Here is a 23,968-nt window from a genome sequence, read left to right on the forward strand (position 1 = left end):
TTCTTCCGTAAAATTCTTAACATAAGATTCTACATAAGAACGCATCGTACTGAAAAGGATATCCGGTAATGTCAGTACAATAGTATTGAAGTGGAGTGGTCGATGCTTCTTTTTCCGGCAACCGGCATCCATTTTCGTTATTGGCTTGTCTAAGGTTGGCGCGTTTAGCATATATGAACGGATTGTTTAACGATAAGTGAAATGTAAGTACATTTTTAATAGAAATGTAACATGCATTTTATTAGAATTTTTTTTACAATTTATTTACCACTTTCGATATATTAGAGAAATCATTGTGATTGAGAAAAACCTCGTGACTCATATTGAAAATATTGAGTGGCGTCTATAGTGTAATCAATGAAGACTGTCGCTTATGGAGAAATTTTACTGAAATCAATTTTAGATATACCGATAAATGGAAGGCGCACCAGCCAGTAGAGGTGGATTTCGTGGTGGACGTGGTGGACCAGGCGGCCCTATGAGAGGACGCGGCGGTTTTGGAGACAGGGGAAGGTACGTGTGTATATTTCAACTTTACCTATATGAAATGTATATAACCTGTGAATGAACCTCTCACTATCTAATTTCTAAATTTTTCCTCAAAATTTCTCAATTTCAAGGTTGATATTACAAAATAATGTTTCAGTATTATATCCTCTTTATATTTCCTAATTTATAGAATTGATCAGTGTGGCTTCCATAAGGCTCAAATATTGTAATACATGAAATTATTTAAAAACATATTATAGGAAACTTCTATAGATACATTATACCTCTGATGGGCAATCAAAAGGGTATAAGTCAAATATTAAACAAAACAGATACTCTTGTTGTCTTTTGTTTGTGGTTCTAATAATACAAGTCAATTTCCTTTTTTTATTACATCTTTACCTAAGGTTCTAATAGTATATGCAAAATTTAACATTTGATCTTGCATTGCATCTCAAATATTAGAAGTGTTACTCTGCAAAGCTAATGATTCTGACTTATACTCTTTTGCTTTTATCAGAAACATATAACATGATGTATTTATATTCCTTAATTTCCTTTTTTTCAAATCTATGTAAGTAATGCAATAAATTGTAATATTCTATGATGTTTTTGATGTTCAATAGGGGTGGCCCTCCTAGAGGAGGTGGTATGATGAGAGGTGGCCGAGCTAGTGGACCTGGAGGTGGAATGAGAGGTGGACCACCTGGAATGAGAGGCAGAGGTGGTCCTCCTGGAAGAGGTGGCCGTGGTGGACATTTTCCTCCTGGGTATTTATATATGAAGTTATTTTTCATTTAATTACCTTATTGTATTTTTTAAAAATGGATTTATGTTGTTATATTAGAGGTCCACCAGAACCAGGAATGTCTAGTGGTCCAGGAGGTGGTGGACCACCACCACCAGGAATGGGAGGCCCACCACGTGGTGGCAGTAGGGGAGGTGGAAGCAGTGGTTTCCGAGGTAGAGGAAGAGGTGATTTTGGTAGAGGTGACAATCGTGGTGGTAGTAGTAATTTCCATGGACGGGGAATGGATAGAGGCAGCAGAGGAGGATCTAGGTAAAATATTTAATTTATTTTGAATTTAAAGTTATATGTACACAATATCATATAATTCAACTTTTATATATTTTCAGGGGAGGATCTGGTAGAGGTGGTCCAGGTGGTAGAGGTTTTGGAGATCGTGGGAGTAGAGGAGGCAGTGGGCGCGGTGGCGGTGGCCCATCGAAAAGAGGAGGTGGACCACCAGGCTCAAGCGGACCTTCAAAAAGGCCGAGATTTGATCAGCCATCTTCACAACCTGCGAATGGTTATGCAACTCAACCACCAAGGTAATTATTATTTTTAATTAGCTCAGAAAACATTATTCTAGTAAAAGTGTAAGATTTTATTATTTTTTTATTGAAATATTGTTGGGACAGTCAAGGTGGATATGGAGGAGGTACCAGTAATGCTTATGGTGGAGGACAGCAGCAACCACAACAGCAACAGGCGGTAGGATACGGCGGTGGTTATGGTTCACAAAGTTACCCTCAATCTTCATATCAAAGTTACGAGAGTTATCAGCAACCTCCAGATTATGGTCAAACAGCTGTAAGCTAACTCATATTATACATTCAAAATTAAGAGGAGTGAGGAATTTCTAAATAATGTGTATAATTTTGTTCAGGGATATCCACCTTCAGCAGCTACTGATAGTAGGTATGGAGGAGCCCCTACTGTACCAGCTGCAGGAGCTTTCAGTGCTGGTGATCCTTATAGTTATGGCAAAGCACCACCATCAGGTTAGTATATATGATAGTATGATATAAATTGTTTTATAGCTTAAATATTTTCATTGAAGTTGAAGAACAGAACAACTAAAAAAGTCTATTACGCAAATGAGATAGAGGGCAATATTCCTGTTAACGTGATGGTGTAATTAATGTAATATACTGCGTGCACAGCCAATTACCAGCAGGAGGCAGTGGCAGCAGGGGGTGGGGGTGCAGGTTATGCCACTGTTAACCCTTACGATGACCGAACTTCTAATGCCACTTCTATGAGCAACAGGGGTGGTTACTCGACGCAACTTTATGGTTAGTTTTTTCTGTTGGACACCACATTTTACAACACGTATTTATCTTCTCCTCTGTTTCATCTGAAAAAAAGAGAACGAACGAAGGAGGGAAAATCAGTAATCGATAATGCCTTGTCCTTATAGTTTTTAATTATTAGCACTTGTTATGCTCAAATATCAATCGATTCAGACGAGAAACGTTTAATCATAATGAAACTGAAATTTTACTTTTTGTTTTAATTTTCTTTTGTTTTTCTTTTTTCCTCTTTTTTTTTTGTTACATGAGAATAGATTTAATTTCACTTTTTTCCTTAAACTTGTTGTTTGGAATCAAGAGTTGCGTTTCATAACTACTCCTATTAAAAAGAAAGCGAGAATAGAAATTGGTAAGATGAAGAAAAATGTGGATGTTATGAATATTTTCATCTGGATACCAGCACTCCAACACTGCCTCCTGCTATTCTTCATTCCAGAATGATACTGTACCTGAACAAAAAGATCTTAATAATTTACGAAATTCATTTTGACATAGGTAAATAGTTGAACCTTTAAATCTAATGAGTTACAGATTTTTCTCGTCTGAGTCACATCTACATTACTCAAAGCAGTATCGTTAATCAGCAATTTGTAATTCATATTTATTATACTTGCAGATTACTCGAGTCAAGATGGTGTATATGGAAAACAAGATTATGGTAAGTACAATTTACAATTCAGACGAGCTTTTTAATTTCTGAAAGGCAATGTTTAATAAAATACAAAATACTTAGGACCAAGTTTAAACATACCGTTAAGAAAACGATCATATTTGTTAATAATAAACCGAATATTTGAAAGACACTGAAAACGAAGTTCCATTGTGAATTTTTCAATTCATATAAATAAATTTAAAACGGATTAATATTAATTTGAAGAAGTAAAAGATTATAGGACAGGATTGTTTTTTATACATTTTTAGAAACAGATACGAATATAACGATAAATCATAATTTCGGTAATAAATTATAACTATCGAACGATGTGGCAAGTGCAGATACTGTACGATTTGTTTTTTGTACAATTTAAAACAGAGTTAACATAATGAATAGTAGTGATGAAAAAAAAGTGAAAGATGCACCCGACGAAAGTAGGCGAATAATATATGTATATTCCTCAATTTTATATGACGATTAATGTTGTATATAATATAAAATTAAGTACAGAATCAGATTTAAAAAAACACAAAACTGTATACTTAAAAAGATGATTGAACGGAGGAGCTATGGTTGTTTACAGGTGGCAGTGCTGGTTACCAAAACGCCCAGTCTCAGCGACGTTATTAAATTACACATGCAACTATTTAATTTTATACATTTAGATATTATTTCTTTTCCAAATTTAAAGAAACAAAGAAATCGTTCCTAGCGCGTGAAAAAGTTGGACAAATATCATTTGTCATGAACGCTAAGTATTCTGTAATTAATAATTCGTCGAGAAGAGACTTTTACATTGAAATGAAGAAAGTAAAACGATAGAAAAGGATTTAAATGAATGTGATTTTCTATCTTTGTCGCGCGCATGGGAAGCTCATTAAATTGCGCATTAAACGCAAACGATTGTTTAATTACAATTTAAAAAAGGAAGTATAAATAACATGAGCGTTTTATACCTGACTTAGTAGTATAGCATTCTACTTTCGTCATACTTAGCTAACAATATTGCTTTAGGATTAAGTTTAGTTGATGTACAGTTCATTTTCCTTTTCCTTTATCTTAAAAATCAATCTGCGATTCTAAAATATAAAATTGTAATTATTAAGGACAAAGATATATTTACCTTATTTGTAAAGTCATTAATTGGTTGATCATTGTGAACACAGAACACATAAAGCTCAATAACATTAAAGGAATATTAGGTGTAGACAAATGAATATCTTATCATTCTGCGTGAAGAAAAAAAAACAGAAAACAATTGTATATTGTGGTGTATTTTGTTTTACATTTAACTATGAAGTGATGAAAAAGAATCTTGTATCAAAATATACCGCCCCTGTTTTATGCGTTTAATAATGCGAATTTTTCATTCTGACAATATTTCTGCAGGTAACAAATTTATAATATAATGAATCAGTCTTACTGTTGCGACATTTCATTTCGTATATACACATATATCTACATATATTTTTAATATATAGAGCTCAATTTTTGTGTGAATTATGTGTGAAATGCTCTGCTTAGAGGTGACAAAAAGATTTTTTGTTTTTGAAATATCAAACGAAAAATGTTAGAAAATTTAAGTATAATTTTAGGAGTTTGTTTTAATAGTTATTTAAGTAGCAATTGTATATTGAAATGTCACACCGGCAGAGACAATCAAAACGACATATTAATAATTAAAAGAAAAAAAAATAGATATTTATATGGAATCAAGAAACAATGTATCTATTCGGGGCTCGATATATATGAGCATGAAACATTTGTCCCAGCCAATTGTGTATATTAAAATATAGAGTAATTATATAGGACAGGTGATGTGGTTTTATATTCTGTTTATTATTATAAATTACAATGAAATTGTCTAAACTATGTTAAAAGTTATCGTCGCATGTCACTGGTACAGTGATAGTGAATCAATTTAATATTGTAAGAACTAGAGTAATAACAACCAAAATGAAAAGAAACTTTGAAACAAAGAACCATAAAAAATAACCAGTAATATTTTTCACGTTTATTATTTCCTCACCTTTAATATGAAAGACTATATGGACTGAATTACAAAGAACATTTACCAATGAAAAGGGGGAAACCAGCAACTGCCTTAGAAAACCACATATACATTAAAAATAGTAGTTCAACTGAAAAGAATACAGTGTATTCTTATAACATAACGTAGGTATGAAACTTTTGTTAAAATCAATAATCTTTTGAAAAGCAAATTTTTTGTACATGAAAAAACTGAATGGAATTATTATTCTTTTTTATTTTATTGTATATAGTTTATTCAAAGGATATTTTATATTCAAAATGAAGTATATTATCAATATATATATATATATCTATATATAATAAAAGTATTAATGGACAGTTCTAGACATATAACAAAAAAATTGACAAAAACTGAGTTTATTTCACAGGCGTAACAACAACCTGAGATACTTAGGGAACAGAATGAAAGAAAGAGAGAGTACCTTCCCTCTGTTACCAGCAAGGAGAATACCAATTCAAATAGCAATACGATATTATATGAATAAATGACGACTGATATGATAAATGTTATTAATGGCATCAGGTATCACATGAACGAAACTTAGAAAGTATTGTTTTTTCTGTTAGAGTATATCATATAGTATCTTTCATTAATTAGAATGTCTTTGTTTGATTTTTCTAAGAGATTGACCTGTAATAAATAGCGTTTGATATTTTTTGTGGTGCACCTCATTTTTTTCATTCAAGATATTGTTGCAATTCTTTTTCAATGTAAATAGTCAGCATCACTTCAATCTATTGTTTTCCAAGTTACCACACGTAAAGACTTAGTTGCATCTTGTACATAATATATATATGATATAGAGAAAGAGAACGAAAAATGTTTAAACGAAAAAAAAGAAAAACACAAATAGTATATAAAAATAAACAAACAAACAAAAACTATCAATGGAAAAGCAAGCAACAAGAGTATCGAATTAAATTTATGCTAACATGTATTACGATCGTATATATTAAAAGACAAATGCTCGAGTAAACCTCAACTCAAATTCAGGTGAGTAAAATAAATCTATCCGTTTTTTATAAAAAAAAACCAGTCTACAAATTTATTACAAAGCAAATGTTAGCAAGGATAATAATAAATAGATCTGCATTTATCGAGTGTAAAGTGGAACTTCAAAATACGTAAGGTAATTTTATTCATACTGCCCTTAAAAAATAAAAAAGATATAATTTAGATAATCAATATGATACACATATACATAAAAAATTCTTATTTCATGAACGTCGAACCGCTTTATACGTACGATACCTGCAGCATATTTTTTAATCATGATAATGACGATAAGGTAACAATCGAAAGGTATGAATTGAAAATTCTTTTAAAGAATACGTTACTTCATAAAAACCAAGTATGATTTATTGTGACGTTAACATAAAATGAAAATGAAAAAGCAGGGAAGGAATGTACCGAATATTTATGAAAAAGGAGTCTCAGAACATATGTTTCTATGATTTAAATTGATAATGAAATAATAACAATTCGAATACTAAATATAAATGCGTTGATGATAGGTATATTTGTAAGATTTCAATACTTCTGTGTTATCTACCACTTTCTAATTTTTTATTATTAATTTCTTTAGGTTGATAACGACTATGCTGTCACAGATGGTCGTACTACCAATTCAATGAGCCAAGCAACATCTGCCACATGACTGGCATCAACGTTGTTCTCCAAGAAGACTTCAGTGCTTTTTTATATTTTATATTTTGGCGAGTATTGTAAGATGGCACGGATGAAATATCGTACTTTTCGCATAAGTTACCAAAAGACTGAATTTTTGAGATTTGTAAGTTTATAATAATTGATTGTAATAATACGTCACATGATAAAAGAATAAATATTTTTTTACAAATAAAAACTTACAATTTATGCAGATGCCATAAACAATTTGATGTTTTAATTACATGCGATATGTTTCGCCGTTTCTAGTACATTGTTTATATATATATTGTTTATTTATAAAATATAATAAAAAATGTATAAATACGTTATAAATTACAATTGGATTCTTTATTTTTTTAATCTTTCAAAATGATTGTTTAACAATATTACATACTAACTTTACGATATTTTTTTAACAATAAGGCAATTTTCCGGTATAAAATTGTAGTTATAGGGTGTGACTCTTAAAACAACATCATATCTTCGATTTCTTAAAAAGTAAAACGAGTGTACAAAAGTATAATATCAGCATACGTATGGTCCTTATGCATTATGTATTTCTAACATTCAATATCGTATAAAATTTAAACTTACATTATATTAAAAAAGTAACAAAAATAAGAGTAACATAAAAAAAATTTTTTACATGTATCCTTAAAATGAAAGAATCAGTTGCACAAGAAACAACTCGTAAACTTGATCCTTGTTTGATTTACTTAAGAGTATTACTTTCTTACTTCTCTTTAAATCGAAATGTAGGATCACATTTAAAAGAATAGATTTCTTTTGCGTTATTTATGGCACATCTTTTAATTATTACACGCTTCGTTATCGTAAACGTTTCTTACAGACATTATTAGATAGAAGTACTAGTTGTATATAACTATGTCCCTCCCGCATATTTATTAATCTAAAAAATATTTAAATACTTTATAAGAAAAGATAATCCTATCTTTAAATTAATTACATACCTATCTCTCTCTTGTTGCTGAATGTGAACTCTGTCGCCTCTTTGCAATGGGGTTATTACACTTGTATAACAGGATACTTCTGTGGCCGATGTAGAAGAGGCTGTGGAACATTTCACAAGTTTTTGTGTAGTGGATTTGCCTTCTGAACTTAGTAGTATCCAATATGAATAGTTTGTTGGTTCTCCAAAATAGAAAATCTAAAAGTGAAATGAAAATTGTGAAGACATTTAGTACAACTGTAAATTGATTTTGAATACCAAATAATAACACATGCGGTTTTTTACCTGTGCGGAAATCATGTACAAACCAGTTGCTGTAACTTCTATAGATTTCTTGTCTTCTACCAGATGGAATTTATTTAAATTATATTGAGTATTGTTTTTAGTGCTTTTGACCCATGGACCGATGTAAACTAAGAGATATCAAATATCATACTGCATAAGGATTTAATTAAATATATAATATATGTAGTAATAGTTTTACATACCTGTATCTGTAATATGTTGCTCAGGAACTGCTCCCACAAACGTTGCTACCAAGGGTCCTAAACAAACATTCATTGTTTACCTTTTTATATTTAACAAAATAGAATACTAAGCAAGCAAAATTAACAGTCCACACAGAAACTTGCAACCGTGTTATATAGGATTTAAATTTAGGCTTTATAGCTCTTGCAACATTTAATTAATTTCTATTACTTTAGTATCTTACCAAACAGAAAAAGACTCATATTGTTATATTGAGATTTTCTAGATACAATGTATCTCTTTGAATTAAAGAATCGCATGCTAACTAAATAATACTAAATACCCAATCGCCTGTGACTGCGTTTGGGCCGCCTTTTGTTCTTTCCCCGTTTTTTACCTCTTCCCTCCGCTCTTCTTGATCTTCCTGAACGGGGTTCTCTCCAGAAATCTAAGTCATCATCATCACTATAGTAATCGTCATTCACGTTATTATCGATCTTCTCACGCATTTCTTCTTCGGTTAAGTTCCGTTGTTGTAGCGTTAGTGCCGCTCTTTCGATACGTAAATTACTATTACTCATGTTATCTTTGTTACTCTTTAACTTCATAAATAGCTTGGAAGTTGCAATATTATTTCCATTATTTGTACCATACGCGTTATCACGTGACATATACATGTCTTTGGAATTCTTTATTGAATTTATATATGGAATTATAACATTGTAAGTATAAGGCTTTCCATCGACTCTACTATTCCGAACTTCACTAACTTCGCTGGCCTTAGATATCGACGATGCTCCTTGTAATAGTATTCTTACATCGTGAAGCTTTTTATTTTCCAGGAGCCTTTCGGACCTTTGGATCCAGGCTCGATTTACACTTCGATTTATCCTATCGTATTTGGACGTTAGTAACAATAAATTTACATTTAAAGATTGCACCTGAAAATAATAAAAAAAGATTGTTTCAGCAAATTTAATTGATGGTTAAAGAAGACTTCTCATGGATGAGTTCTCATCATTAGACTACGGGTCTTAATGCATTTATAGAATATTTGAAAGTGCAAAATTCCACAGAATGCACGTTATATGAAAAAATAAGTATTCGAAGTATAGTATTTTCTATAATACTTGGTAAGTAAACAAATTTTCTATCGAGATTCTACTTTCCTAATTATATTCTCAAATATATGAATTTGCATAAAAATCCACAGTCTACTCATCACGTCATAAGTGATGCTGTAGTGTCAACAAATTAGCTCATAGAATTGTATTGTAATTGCTAATCTAGTAAAAAAAAATTATTCTAATATTAATTTGTTTATATCACACTGTATAAATGAGAGAATAAAAATTTGTTTTATTAGTTTACTTGTATTTGCAAGGCACGCACTTCCTTCCTTAAATGAGACAGTATAATAGCGAAGATAATCGCTACAAAAAATATAACGATGGTGCGGAATCTTTGGAACATCTTTGACTTTTTCACGTTAGACACGGTAACTTTCATGTCAACGTTCCATTCAATTAAATTTGCCGCGTTTTTCGATCGATTTTGATCGACCTGCAGATCGATGTCATCTTGAACGTGTTCCATTGTGATTTTCGTTGCCATCGATCGCCGACACTGTATCGATTAATCGCAGAAAAACGCGTTATGGACTAGTTTGAATATTATATATATGTATCATATCACAAATGACCTGAAACATCACATAATTTGATAGTAAAACTTTATTTGGGAACAAAATTGTCATTAGCTTATAATCATACTTTTCTTCCGATAAGTCAACACCAAGCTAATATTTTTCATTTACATCGTTGAAGGAGGAAAAAGAATGATAACTATTAGATATTAGTAATTTTTTATATAGACAAATCATGTTTAATGTTAATATTTAATTTAAAAATTAAGTGTAATTAATTTGTACTCTCATTTTTTACTAAATAAGTTAACGTGATATTATTTTTCACTTACTTCGTTAAAAAAGGAAAAAGAAGAGATAATTTTCACACATCGATAATTGATAATACGGATGATAAATCTTTTCTATTTCTTTCCTATTCGATAATCGTAAACGTACATATACTTGAATGTTGCAACGAGACCATTGGAAATAACTACAAGATAATAACAGAGGTAGAAAAAACAGCATGTGTATCATTAAAACGATTTTTTTGCGCGCGTATATTTATTGAAAGGCTTTGACACTGATTAAACGAATTTAATAAATGGAGAAATATATATAAAGTCATCCATTCGTCATTCAACCCAACTCTGCTGACTTGTATTCACGTCATGGGCACGCAGATGTGTCAGCGATAGAAACGAAGAAAAGCAATAGAGGAAACGGTAAATGTTGTAAGTGTTAGGAGTGGAGATTTTAGATAGGGTATGAATAAGAAATATGTTTGTTTAAGATTGACTCTTCATTTTAGAGCTTCTGTTTTCTGTTAAATTTAAGAGTTGAAATAAATTATTCTAATACTTACAACATTTATGATATACTATAAATAGTATAGTATTTATTATTATTATTTATATGTAATCTACATTCTCCCTCACTAAAAAAATTATTTTTTATTTTTTAGGCATGTATGTCGTTTACCAATTAAACTCCACAATTGTTTCACCTCCATACTCTCTGTTATACAGCACCAATATTTCTTATTTAAATCTTACAACTTTAGTTTCTTTATTATCTTCAAAATAAGATATGTTTTTGTTCATTCTAAAAATGAACAAATATTTATCCCAAAAAATTATTTCAACACTTGATAATATACAATTCACTATTTCACAGGAATTCGACTGAATTGAAAAAATGAGAAAAGAAAAAGAAGATACTCTATCGTATGGATACATAAGAAACCAAAGAATTTGTTCCTTACCTGAGTGACATTTTTTCTTGTCGATTCTCCAGCGATCGCGAGAGCCACAGATGAGATCAATTAACTCGCGAATCAATTCACTCGCGTATTGTCGCTGGAAGAGGCTCACCCTCTGCAGACCTGAACGTGGACGACGCTGTTCCGTAGCATCTTTTGTTTACCTAGTCAGCTTGTACCCGAAAGCGTCTCTGAGCGTTACGAGTTAGGAGTTACGACGACTCCACTCGACCGGTTTGGCGGCTGTTGGGCCCGAGTGGTGCCAACATTCGCTTGGCAAGACACTATGACTAATTCTTTCTTTTGCTTTCGTCGAGCTCTCTCATTCCTTCTCGATAAACACGTGCAAAGAATGACTAACAATGATATCGTACGGTAACTTCATTTAACTCTATAGGATATATTAAAACATGAGTGATTCGCGATTGTTTTCAATGTATGTTATATTTGCTATAGTTGGGCATGGGTAACACTATATTTATACCGAAGATAAGAAATCGCGACCCTTTGGTAAAATTTTATCGTTTCTTATCTGTCACGTTGTTGCAATATAAGATAAAGATAAGGTTACACTTAGAAAGGATTGTTTGGAGGATATAGAAAGCTTTGAGGGAACACGCTATATTGAATTCTGGACTGATGCCGGAACTCGTTTTCAAGGATAATAGATCCTGCTTTCGCATTTGAGTGACCTGGATTCTTGGTTTGAAAGCAGACCCTCGATCTGCAGGTCCTTTCTAGGATTCTTAATCAAATCCCTGTTACTTAACAAACTTTCGCAGTTCTTTTTTTCTTGATTCCATATTTGTGCTTCAACAATTTGTTTTATCTCACTCAGTTTTGATAAAAAGGAAATTTAGGTATCAACAGAAATATAGATACAATACAAAGAAATACAAATACAAATACAGAATATTGATATAATATTCTTTTTCTTAGGTCTTGATTCTCTAAAATGCATTTATGATGCAGACGAGCAAGCGGTTTCTTATTTATTTTACTCTTACGAGTTCATATTTTCAATCATACACTATTCTGCAAATATTGTATTCGATTTTTCCATACAAGTTGACATCGTCTTTAAGCAAGCTTTCATTATCGTCCGCTTCTACTTCTACGGTATATTGAATTGTGATGACTCGATGTCAAGTAAGTATCTGTACGATTCATAGAAATATTAAAGAGTGACTTACAAATATATCCTTATTCTTGTTACTACACTTTGCATTTTTAATGTAAATATTTCCAAATTTTAGAATAAGAAACATTAATAAACTAAAATTTATTCAGAATACTATGATTTCACAAACGATAACAACCAGCTGAATATCAGTGTAGAACATAAATCACAATCAGTCATTCAGAGTTGTGTTTCTAAATGTAAAGATTTCCTCAATGATTAGAACCTTCCTTAAAAGATATCAGATTATTACAATTATATGTATAAATACTCTGATCTTATTAAAAATTTAAAAATATGATTTAAACTTCATTTCAGTTCTTGTTTTTCCATATATAATTACGAAACATGCGTATGAGCGCAAATGATGAATAAAAAACAAACTGGCGCTTCATACGAAAGTCTGAGAATTTTTAGCTGGTAGAACATTTCTTTCTTTGTATTGCACATATTTCTCCGCTATATTTAGCAAGTAGTTTCGTTACTCCGGATTAATGCAATGGCGTCGATCGACGAAATCGTAACCAGAGTTTCATGTCATCTTTGCTGGGTTTGATTCACATCATCTCTGTTGGGGGAGGTTTAAACGGCAGCTAGTTAATAACAATTTCGTTGCATGTGTGGGAAAACAATTGATGCGATTATTGCGTGTAATACATCACATATGTAATACTTCGTTAATGCAAGAAGTAGAGGTCGTTCCCCAACGAAGTATAAAACATGTGTGTATATTGAATCTTCTTTTTATCATTTTTCCTTTGTCACGTTCTAAATTGCTCTCCATAATTGAATTTTCTTTTCTCGTGATTCAGATCTCGTGACCAGTGTGTAAGAAATCCATGGAAACAGCGAGTAGGCAGTTACTAAACGAGGAGAAAGGGTGGATTAAATAATTGGCAGGCCACGAACGACACGCTTCGGCTCATCAGTCGTAAATTGATCCAGATATCTCGAATTTTGTCATCTTCCTACACGAATCGGCTCAATTACATACTTGGAACACGATGATTAATTAGGACCGTGACTGCTGGAATTTCTGATAACATCATTATTAAGAATGTAACGTGAAACTGTTCCACATTCTGTTTCCCTAAATCGACATAAAGAATAATATGATAATTTTCTTCACAAAGAGAATTAATCAATTTTCTTGCGAATATTTCGTATATGTATAATTGTAATATTTAAGTAACAAAGATAAGATCGATAGAAAGATATTAATTTATGAGAACGGAATTTGGATGACGATGGTGGAACGAAATGCACCAGTGATGACACTTACAAGATATGATATGATACACAGATGTTGCGAATATGTTCTGGAGATTCTTAAGAAATTTTCTTATCGGAAGTATGAACAAAGCGTCTTGATATTCCATGACATTAACGTACCTCATCTTAATTCGTGTCTAATTACAATGAAACGTCGGTTAATTCAGGTAATTTAGATTCTAAGAATACCAGTTATTTTCATCAACTATTAATATATTAATAATTATAGGAACTTTAAGGATGACATTGTTATCATTATTATTATTTTTGTACAAATTCGATGACTAAAGGAAAATAAACATTATATTTGTTTTTTTAAAATTACTAATTTTCATAATGATAATTCAGTTCATTTTAAATTCACTCCATCTCAAAATCTTCAGGATCATTACCAATATTGATTTCTTCGAAACCAAAAGACAGTTTACATGTCAGCCGTTATAATCTACTTCCTGTGTTATTAACACGCTGCTCGATTACTGATAACGATAACCTGTGAGTGATAATCTTCATTGAAACGAAACGAGATCTGTAACTTCCCCAAGAAATTCCTTCGATTCGTTCTCACGACGTTTTTTCACAGGAGGAGGCTGTTCTTAGAGCCAGCAAGTATCAAATTCAATGATTCCGGGTCGTCAAATGAGGTCGGAATTGGAGATATCTGGTTGTAACAATAATGTGAAGCCCGTTGACAATAAAATTCCACGCTAGAGGACTTTTTCGTGGAACGTCATATGGGAAACCATTCCAGTCCTTGACCATTCAAACGTTCGTTCGAGATAAACAATATTGCAGAATGTGTTTATATAACATATTGTAATATACACGATCGAATTACTGTTCGGAAGTATATTGATTGTAAGCTTCAAGTTTGATCGACTGTTTTTAATACGGTTGAGCGTCCTGTGTAACACATGCATATAATAGCTAACTATTTGATAAGCATTTTCCTTGACAATGTTTAAGGTAATAATTAATAGCATTAAAATGTGTGTTATACGATAATTAATAATAAGAAAGGCCTTTTTTAAATTCTATTATACCTCTAAGGAAGTTTGTTTATTATAGTATCTTTCTGTACTCCACTGTCTAATGCAGTAGAAATTTGAAATATTTTTTTAGAAATACATATTAGTAATTTACGTGTAATAATACCGCAGGACATTCAATTATCATTCAAACAGCTTATGATTAGATGTAATAGTTATATATTGATAAGTTTGTGATTGATCGTTAAAAATAAAAGAAATAATGATGATGAATAATAATGATCAATTTAACATTGAAACATTGGAGATGGAAGCTACATCTCCGATTCACTGATCTACGCCACTGACAATAAGATCCAGAGGCGCTGCCGCGATAAACTCGAACGCTTTCTGTTCCTTCCAGCCAGTACGATTGAGTCTGTCAAGCAACACTGGTCGTTTCTTCATCTGCCTCAGGTCTTCACGAACAAACTCCATATCTTTCCTCTCCAGTAATGATCAATTCTATTAAAAAATCAAACTTACCAATCAATCAAATCATCGTTTACCCTAAATATTACTTCAGAGTTTCTTGACTTATTACATTTTATTATTCATCACACAGAAAGAAAGAATTCAAAGAATCAAAGAAGTGAAAAGGCTAAAAATAAAAGAAATAAGAAGATAGAATTGAGAAGATCAGTTAGATAAAGGAACGTAGGTCGTCGGAGGCACAGGTCGTGTAGAGAAGAACAAAAGGAGAATAACGTCAAGCTACAGAAGGAAGGAAAGAAAGGCCAATGTAGGTAAGGAACTAAAGGGTCGAATCTTGACTACTCTTGCCTGTGGTCCTGCTCGAGGTTTTCTAGAGAGGAAAAAACCCACTGGACAGGTTTTAAAGAGGGTCAGCACTGGATATACACACGGGCCACTTAATGTCGTAGATCATTGGAAACTTCTGAAATTGTGGAATTAGGTGCAATATTGGTTATTCAATTAAGAAACATAAATAAAGGAAGAAAAATATTGAAACTATTGCCTCAATGGACCTAATAAGCCTGTTAAAATTTGTAATTTAATTAATTGGTGCCTTTTGTGGTGTTTGTTTCAATTACAGTGGGTTAGAAGTTAGAAGATAGAAGAGAAGCGTTCTTTTCAACTGTGTCAAATTCTTGGAGCAATTATGTCACCACGGCGATAAAATAATATGATGATAACGCGGGAAGAAATTCAACACGCTTCAGAAATTCGCGTGCATTGTGAATCGTAGTAACATTGTTTATACTGAAAAACCATGAACGCTGTGTGTGATTTTGTTTATTATTCTCTGAACTAAGAAAGCTAATAATATAGAAAAAGGAGAAAAGCACAGCATCAATAATACTTTATACAAAGTGCAGTGTAATTTAGATTTTTATAATTAACCTTAACGACTAACTCTGCGTCCAGTTTCTTTTTTTTTCATACAATGACTTCCATGTTATCTGAAGAAGACTCGAAGGTTACAAGGATGAAGCAGAAACTGATGAACGACGTACACGTGAAAGAAGAAACGCGATCCTTCCTTAGCGTTTTCAGAGAAAACCTAAGCATTTCTCCGTCTGACCTTGAACAAGGCTTCAACAAACATCGATTTCGACCGAATAGAAATACGATTTTAAGTGCGACGGCTCTGTTAATTGCTCTTCTCTGCCTAAGTCTCGAAAGTTGGAAGTTCCATTGTTCTTTGATCAATGCTCGGGAAATCGAAGAGCTAAAACGAAGTGTAGAGAGTTTGAAACATCGCTTCGTGAAAGAAGATCTACTGAATGAACTAAAAGCCTTCGAAGAACAGGTAATGGTTTTTTTACAAGTAAATGGAGAAGAATGAGAGTATCACGTGGTTAAAGAATTACTCAGGTACTATGTGTAATTCGTTTCTTTCATCTTTTACATTACTTTTAGATTGGAACTTGATCTTAGAGATTCGGATTACAAAATTAAGATTTCAAAGAATATCTTGATAGAATAATAATTTCTTCTTCCTTAAGTTTAATAGTTTTTCTAAGATTCACGTCATTTGAAGTCCTCTTTGGAAACAGTGAACACAAGAAATTCGTTTATGCATTTCGAAGGCATCTTTACCGTTATTTATAATAGCCCTGACGATTCTCGGATCTCTGGACCCAAAATATCCAAGGTTCTAATAATTTTTTCTAGTTATTTTTACACAAAGGCTTCTTTATATCTCATTTCAGAAGTTTCCCTTTTCTTATAACTTTCTTACCTTTTTCTAAGGCATACATTTCCTAATTCAAGATAGATGATAAGAATTATCAACAAACAAATAATTAGATAATGCTATAACACATCCCAGTGAAAATAGAGAAATTTATATCTTCCCAAAAAATGCTTAACAGAAACAGGAAGTTCTTGTTTAAGTGATTTAGGTAACAAGATGAGGATTAAGAAGCACAATTAAAGTTCTGAACCACTGAATCATCTTATGAACACTAATTTATAACAGTAACAAGCATTTTCTAAATTAATATTTATTCTAACTGATCTAATTTTAGTAAAATTAAATATTTCTTCCGTTATAGGAAAAATGAAGAAAAATAGACCAAAAATCAAATCAAATAAACAAATTGTATTACATTAGTCAGTATCAGAAACGTCACTAAGGTTCGCTATATTGATATTAATTATATGATAACCTTGCAATGGCTCTCCTTTAATAGACTCGCGTTACATGAAGAGGATAATAAAAGAAATCAGGTTATCGGTCTCCGGTGACATTAAAGGTCGTAGATAAAAGAACGAACCACGTGCTTGCGCGTGCACGGGTACAAAATGATTCGATGACCTGTTCGACGATTCACATTGACATCGAGGAGTCATGCAATAGAAAAGTCATTACGTAAATTATGTAATTCTACGCAGAATTTGATGCCCATTCGATTCATGATGTAAGGCATCATCGCGTTACATAATGGTGGATATTCAACGCATATACATTGATTGCGCCTATTATAAGATACGTAAACATTCTAATCGATGCAGCATCTAAGATTCTTTCTTCTTTGAAAATACTGATAGATATATTTATTTTTATATCGTATAAGAAACTTATTTTAAAGTATAAAGATAAACATTCTTCGATATAATAGATATCATTAAACATTAACTATTCACTTCAGTGATAATGATTGTCTGTTCACAGCTGTACACCGAAATGTACAATGATGATGATGATGATGATCCAGACGAAGCAGATATCGACAATGCGGATTACGACTCAAATTATGATGATGACACGTTTTCTTCGCACGATTACTCTCCGGTATTCGGTGCTAGGACGTCCGATATCCCTGATTTCTCGTCGACAATTGCTCCTGTGCCCTCTCCACCAGAGCTCAGTGCAGATAAAACATTATTGAAGTTAGCAACAGCGCACAAGATCGAGGTCAAATATAATCAAGAATCGATGAAGAGTTACAAGAACGTGGATCGGGAGCGTCATCAAGAAAAGAAGGTTCTGGAAGGGAAATTGGAGAATCATGAAAATAATACTAAACGAAAGCGAGATGTATTAGGTACAGATAATGTAAAGGATCATTTTTTGAACTGGAAGATGAGCTTGAAGCGTAAACGATCGATTGACGAAGAAAACCATAATTCTAAGAGATCATTTATCAGAAGACATTCTCCTAAGAATCACACGAAGGGAACGGTCGCTTCTAATTCTGGTTCTAAAGAGATGTTGGATGACAGAAGCATTGATGACCAACAAAACACGTTAGTTACAATATTTTATAATATAGTAGACAAAATTTTACCTAGAAATTAATAAGAATTTAATATTAGAAATTGCTGAAAATTTCATGAACCACTAATATTTAATGTTATTGTAAAGTTAAGTTAAATTTAGTTATATCAATATACAAATTCAAAGCGAGAAAATATTGTTCAATACTTTTAATAGAACGTAAGAATGACTCAAGCACTTTCGTTTGTTTGTTTCTCGCAGGTCTATTGTCGTTTCTAGTAGGCATCCACCAAAGAAATATAATACCCACTCGTCTTTAGATACCACCGACGCATCTCCTTCGAAACATAACAAGTTTACTGTGCAAGGTGTCACGAACCATTCTGCAAAGATTTCTCACAAATTTCGAAAGAATATGAATCTCTCTCGAAAAATAGTTGCTATTCATTTTGATGGAGATCGGAGTAAAGCCTCAGGATCAGACTATTACGCTGGAAATGGGAGAATTCGTCATGGCGGTAGTACGTTTAAGGCTTGGAAACCAAGTGATTGGGTAACTGATCTTGGTATGGGAGAATACTTTAGCATGTCTGATGACGGGAATGTTACCATTTACGAAACAGGATTATATCTAGTTTACGCGCAGATTCATTACAATGATGATCATGATGAAATTGGATTTCATCTGGTGGTGAACGGTCGGCCTATTCTTCAATGCATGGTAAGAGGAATATCATATCTAAAAAAAGATAATCTAGTTTTAAAATTGAATATTTAGAATGTTATCGTTACTTTCAGTATTTATAGCATTTCCTTAAGAAGAAAAAATGATTATAATTAATGTTTGTAGATTGATAACTCTGGTCACTCACGTAACATTAGCCAGACCTGTTTTTCGGCACAGCTGACACGGCTCAAAAAACAAGACGTTTTAGTTTTCAAAGAGGCCAGTTCGCCGAGATTCGCTATTTTCGACAAGGAAAACAGTTTCTTCGGACTAGTGAAACTTGGGGAATTAAGAAGGCCATCGCAGTGATCGCTTACTTGAAGATAGTAGTAACAATCATAATCAAACTTTAATATACGCTTGTCACGAGTGAATCTCTTAAAAAACGAAGTGCTTATATTACTTTAATAAAAAATAATTTATTGAGCGTTCATCACGGCAATGATACCGTAAAGCGTTTGTTTCAGCTATTGTCGATATTTAAAATGAAAATAGACGCGGGTCAACTTTGTTAATTAAAGACCAATGGATCTATTTCTGCCCATGCATGTATATTACCGCTGTAAATAAGATTTTTGCGTTTCATTATTAAGCAGTTTTTGAAACCGCCAATTTTCTACAGAGTCCAAAGATAGTGAGAGTGCAAGTGAGAAAAAAATTAGATTAAGATCTTATAACTGATGTATCCGAATAAAATAAATCTTGCGATACGATTGTGACGCATGTTCTAACACACAGTATCGCAGGTTAATTTTTTTTCACAGTATAATCTGGCACGATTACTGCCAATTGGCAACAAGTCTCCGGGACAGTCCATCAAATCAACGATAAAATTCGGTTTTAATAATTTCGTTGGGAAATTCGATGAACAATGATCTTTGGGAGTAAGACTTGAATCTTCGTATTTTTGAGGGTATTCTTTTAGAGGTTCATTGATTGTGATAACTTCTGGGCAAGATAGGTCTCTCTTTAGATAACAGTGAAAAGTCTCTTCCTCAATTGGGACTCTCACCTAATAAAAATAACCTAAGCTCAGAAACTAATTATAAGGATTAAAACGTTACTAAACAATAAAAATTTTTTATCTAGACTTAATACAAAGAGAAATAAAAACTCAAAATCCTCTACCTCCGGGACTGCAATTTCGATCCAGGCTTTTCCATACTGTCCTCGTACTAAAGCTGCTGGTAAATGTACTCTATCAGCGATTACTTTGAAAAGCAAGGCTCTTTCGAGATAGGAACCAACTCTCAACATTCCCAACGGGATTACACTAGTTTCTATACTTTCTTTGATTTCCTTCAAATGAATTTCTAGCTGGTGATCCACGCATCTGATTAGAGGATCCGGACCTGACATTTGTTGGACCACAAACTTGGCCAGCATCTTAGCACGCGAGGCCACGTAGTTAATATTTACAAATCCTTGTGTCGTCTTTGACACTCTGAATAGAAAACCATGATACTTATAGGATTCACGCGGAGAAAAACTTAGAATAATTTTCTTACACGTCTTTCGACTCCGCGGCGATTAACTTGCATTTAAACAATTCTATGTAATCATAGAGATATGAATCGCACTGTAGGCGACAAAATTTGGAATCCATCGTTAAATGTAATATTGCCTGGGACAAGAAAACGTTTCTCTTATTGATGGTATGTGTATTTTCTTGTTTACCCTCTGAAAAAAGAAACAACAATTTCATTACACTTAATGAAGAAAGAGGAAGATAAATAATGCTGTTCACCTTCCAAGTTCGATTCATGTAGTTCCTCACGAATGCAATTAACCACGTAGATAGGTTCCAAGGGACAGAACTTGAATCGGAAAACATCATCCAATATGGGAAAACTGGTTAAGATTAAGACAAAATTAAAGTATAAAATGAAGTAAGGAAGTATAAAATAAAATACATAAAGATTCTAAAAGTATCATACGCGCAGACGTTTCTTCGGAGTACATAAAATCCATCTCGTGTGATGTCATGCAAAGAAAGTCGTCCAGTTAAAGCGAACTTGATCGGCAGATGCGCGTCAAACAAGACTTCTATGCATGTGTCCCATGAAGGAACTACTCGCGCCGTCGATCGGTTGTTCAGCATGCTATAATTATCATTTTCGTAAATCGTACGATGAAATTGCGTCTGTACATATTTCATGTTAGCCTCACTAATTTAAATATCTGGCGGAGACGAAAGTATCTGCCAGAACCGGATCTGCGCATAATAATTGAATCAATTGGGCGGCTGCGTTCCTTATCGGGATCGATTTAACGTCGCACAATAGATTATATAATCTTTCAGGCCCTTGAGCCTTCAGAAATTCTTGCTTCCCGATCTTCTCGATACACATGGTGGACAGAGCTTTACAGCAAGCGATTTTGAAATCATTCATCGATATACAGCTCAACTGTTAATCAAACAAACTATATAATTAATTTTTCCTCAATTTAAAAATTAAAATTTTGTTGAGTTATAACATACGTATAAATATTATGCAAATTAAATATATATTAAAGCAAATGTATACTTCGAAAGATGCACATATGGCATCGATGATATCTCCCGTAATTATAGTATCTCTCAAAGCCTGGTTTCTTGCTATTGTAATGATGCATTCTATGACTCCAACCAGAATTTCAACAGGGACTTTTCCCCCTGTTTGTTTCATCAGCCATAACAAATAATTCTGAGGATAATATTCTTAAAATATTCTTTGTTAAAGTAAACAGTTCGCTACTTGGACGCGTAAGATTACCTGTCCGTGAATGTCTAATAATTCTTGACAATTCTTCACGTCGCACTTCAGCAGTTGATTTAAAGCGAATAAAGCCGCCTGTCTAGCGGAAAATTTCAAATTTTCGTTCTTTAATACATCTGGAACGATATCGTGAATTATTGTAATGCGTATTGATTTCAAGAAAATTGATTTTTTCAATCTACCTAAAACATGTTTCACACAATTGCTAGCAGTTAATTCCTTGGCTGCTTGATTGTACAAAGTCATCATACCGATACCATGACAACTGATTTCATACATGTTAGCTTGTACGTTCCCCATTAATGTACGCAATAAATAATCGACGATCCCATAGGTATATAAGGCCTTTACAAGAAACGCATCAGCAATAAATCAAATAGTATTAGATAAGGAGATGTGAGTTTCACAAACGTCTACAGTTTGTACTAAACTAGATGAATTTTTAAAATTAGTTTCCTTAAATTGCATGTATTACTTTTCTGCCCCTAGACGTGTGTGATAAACGGACAGCTATATCCAGAGCTTCCATAAAAAGCTTTGAGTGTGATGTGTCTTCTATGTACTTTAATATCTGTTTGATACCGCCGATGTCGTCGAACAATTCTACTGTAGTGGGATTGTCGCAGGCAAAGCGAAGGATCCGGAGTGCATCCATATGAAGATCTTCCCACTCGATGTTCTAAATAAGTACAAGATGTATCTTCATGAAACTTAGAAGTACTAGATAGAAGAACCTTCTTCAGTTACAAGAATATCTTACATCCAAAAATTTCAATAAAGCTTCAAGTCCATTCGTGCGCCGAAAGTGATCGTGCAGATAATCATCTTTATTTCTTCGTACTAGATCGGCCACTACATCGAGTGCAAGCTTTTGTATCTCAGTATATGGGGAGTTAAAAAGCTCGTAAACGAGTTCCATGTTAAAATTCTGAAAAATTACAAGTTTTTTCAAAATTAATCTCGCAAGCGTGAAAGGAATTTTATAAAATGGATCGTTTAACTTGTTATCTTAATGAACCTTAGTCTCAATGATCTCCTTCGCTCCCACAGGATCTTGTAATAGATTATATATAATTTGCATAGTGTTCTTCTTCACATCAGGATCTGGTGATTGAAGTCTTTCGAATAGGAAGTTCATATCCTGACACTGTTTTAGTAATTGCGCTGCTCCAAACATGTCTTTAGTCATTTCTGCTAGGATCAAGGAAGAGAATTCATGCATGAAGATATCCTGTTCGTTGATAAGGACTTTAATGAAATGCGGGATATAATACTCGGTGTCCAACAGGAAATCACGGACGTTGGAGATGGCTACCATTTCGGCCAACAATTTTGCTGCGAATCTATTTTATTTTATTATAAAAATTACAATTAGATAACATTTAAAAATATTACTTTTATACATATTAAATATTATAGATATTAAATATAAAAATTGATAATTATATTTTTATCTTTTTTGATACTTTTTATGTGTTTTATAGAAGATATAAAAATTAAGAAATCAAAGAAAAAGAATAACGAACTTAAAATAAACCTTCGTGTAAATAAATCCTCATGTGTAATCAGTAGTATCACGCTATCTACAATTTCAAGATCAAACAAAACTTCTAGGTTCTCCTGACATTTGCTACCAAATTTTGCCAAAGCTGCCGCTGCAGCTAACAGAATAGGCTTTTCCTGACATTGCAGCAATAATATTGCTGTTCCAGGATATTTCACCTCTAAACGGAGAGGGTCGAACTGGTTTTTCGTTTGCTGTTCTCGGTCCACTCGTGTTTTACCGTTGGATACACATTTCTACACATAATTTTCAGTATTTAATATATAAGAAAGAAGGAGAAACAGAATATATGTATTTTTAATTGTTTAAATCTTACTTTTACTTGTTTTGGTCCCATACTTCTTTATCTCTCAGTAGAAGTTGAAAAATTATTTATGTTTAGCATGATTTATAGAGTTCTACACTGAATATTTGTAATAATATACAATAAATAAAATGTATGACACGAATATTGCCGCAATT

General features: G+C 32.7%; 4 protein-coding genes and 1 long non-coding RNA gene across 22 annotated transcripts; 3 read left to right on the top strand and 2 right to left on the bottom strand.

Annotated features, from left to right (window-relative positions):
• The first annotated feature begins 55 nt into the window (after positions 1 to 55).
• On the top strand, positions 56 to 7,014 carry LOC122572887 (glycine-rich protein DOT1-like). 6 transcript variants are annotated; one of them, XM_043738522.1, is made up of 10 exons: positions 56 to 203; positions 404 to 513; positions 1,116 to 1,259; positions 1,337 to 1,549; positions 1,627 to 1,821; positions 1,903 to 2,083; positions 2,160 to 2,274; positions 2,437 to 2,568; positions 3,203 to 3,244; positions 6,880 to 7,014. In XM_043738522.1, the coding sequence occupies exons 2-10, from the start codon at positions 416 to 418 to the stop codon at positions 6,882 to 6,884; spliced, it is 1,125 nt and encodes a 374-aa protein (XP_043594457.1). In that variant the 5' UTR covers positions 56 to 203; positions 404 to 415; the 3' UTR covers positions 6,885 to 7,014. The 6 variants fall into 6 exon arrangements, with proteins under 6 accessions (XP_043594457.1, XP_043594455.1, XP_043594459.1 ...); XM_043738520.1 differs by lacking the exon at positions 6,880 to 7,014 and adding an exon at positions 3,825 to 6,146; XM_043738521.1 differs by lacking the exon at positions 6,880 to 7,014 and adding an exon at positions 3,825 to 6,146 and having other exon boundaries at positions 57 to 203; positions 1,912 to 2,083.
• A 151-nt stretch (positions 7,015 to 7,165) lies between these two features.
• Positions 7,166 to 12,073, bottom strand: LOC122572886. Of its 8 annotated transcripts, none has more exons than XM_043738518.1 (8): positions 11,292 to 12,073; positions 10,378 to 10,520; positions 9,772 to 10,102; positions 8,744 to 9,341; positions 8,421 to 8,477; positions 8,241 to 8,345; positions 7,934 to 8,130; positions 7,166 to 7,872 (listed from the first exon to the last, which is right to left on the bottom strand). In XM_043738518.1, exons 3-7 carry the CDS (start codon positions 10,012 to 10,014, stop codon positions 7,934 to 7,936), a joined length of 1,200 nt encoding a protein of 399 aa, XP_043594453.1. In that variant the 5' UTR covers positions 10,015 to 10,102; positions 10,378 to 10,520; positions 11,292 to 12,073; the 3' UTR covers positions 7,166 to 7,872. The 8 variants fall into 8 exon arrangements, with proteins under 8 accessions (XP_043594453.1, XP_043594454.1, XP_043594452.1 ...); XM_043738519.1 differs by having other exon boundaries at positions 7,166 to 7,890; XM_043738517.1 differs by having other exon boundaries at positions 7,166 to 7,890; positions 8,218 to 8,345; positions 11,292 to 12,072.
• Positions 12,074 to 12,759: 686 nt separating this feature from the next.
• LOC122572854 lies at positions 12,760 to 14,972 on the top strand. Of its 2 annotated transcripts, XR_006318576.1 has the most exons (4): positions 12,760 to 13,190; positions 13,281 to 13,907; positions 14,124 to 14,235; positions 14,324 to 14,972. It is a non-coding gene; the product is annotated as an uncharacterized LOC122572854 (long non-coding RNA). The 2 variants fall into 2 exon arrangements; XR_006318577.1 differs by lacking the exon at positions 14,124 to 14,235 and having other exon boundaries at positions 12,762 to 13,190.
• Positions 14,973 to 15,077: 105 nt separating this feature from the next.
• Positions 15,078 to 19,918, top strand: LOC122572851 (protein eiger). Of its 5 annotated transcripts, none has more exons than XM_043738411.1 (5): positions 15,078 to 15,220; positions 15,334 to 16,542; positions 17,911 to 18,485; positions 18,718 to 19,177; positions 19,307 to 19,918. In XM_043738411.1, exons 2-5 carry the CDS (start codon positions 16,177 to 16,179, stop codon positions 19,490 to 19,492), a joined length of 1,587 nt encoding a protein of 528 aa, XP_043594346.1. In that variant the 5' UTR covers positions 15,078 to 15,220; positions 15,334 to 16,176; the 3' UTR covers positions 19,493 to 19,918. The 5 variants fall into 5 exon arrangements, with proteins under 5 accessions (XP_043594346.1, XP_043594347.1, XP_043594348.1 ...); XM_043738412.1 differs by having other exon boundaries at positions 15,117 to 15,684; positions 15,826 to 16,542; XM_043738413.1 differs by having other exon boundaries at positions 15,117 to 15,514; positions 15,826 to 16,542.
• On the bottom strand, positions 19,911 to 23,960 carry LOC122572352 (armadillo repeat-containing protein 3). The gene is given in 14 exon segments (XM_043737225.1): positions 19,911 to 20,195; positions 20,312 to 20,707; positions 20,709 to 20,863; positions 20,931 to 21,034; positions 21,121 to 21,332; positions 21,376 to 21,591; positions 21,712 to 21,870; positions 21,940 to 22,058; positions 22,125 to 22,287; positions 22,418 to 22,621; positions 22,703 to 22,870; positions 22,961 to 23,285; positions 23,480 to 23,742; positions 23,823 to 23,960. Coding segments are annotated over 14 exon segments (2,790 nt in total). The 5' UTR covers positions 23,844 to 23,960.
• Positions 23,961 to 23,968: the final 8 nt, after the last annotated feature.

This window comes from Bombus pyrosoma, linkage group LG11 (genome assembly GCF_014825855.1).
Source record: "Bombus pyrosoma isolate SC7728 linkage group LG11, ASM1482585v1, whole genome shotgun sequence".
NCBI lineage: Eukaryota > Metazoa > Arthropoda > Insecta > Hymenoptera > Apidae > Bombus > Bombus pyrosoma.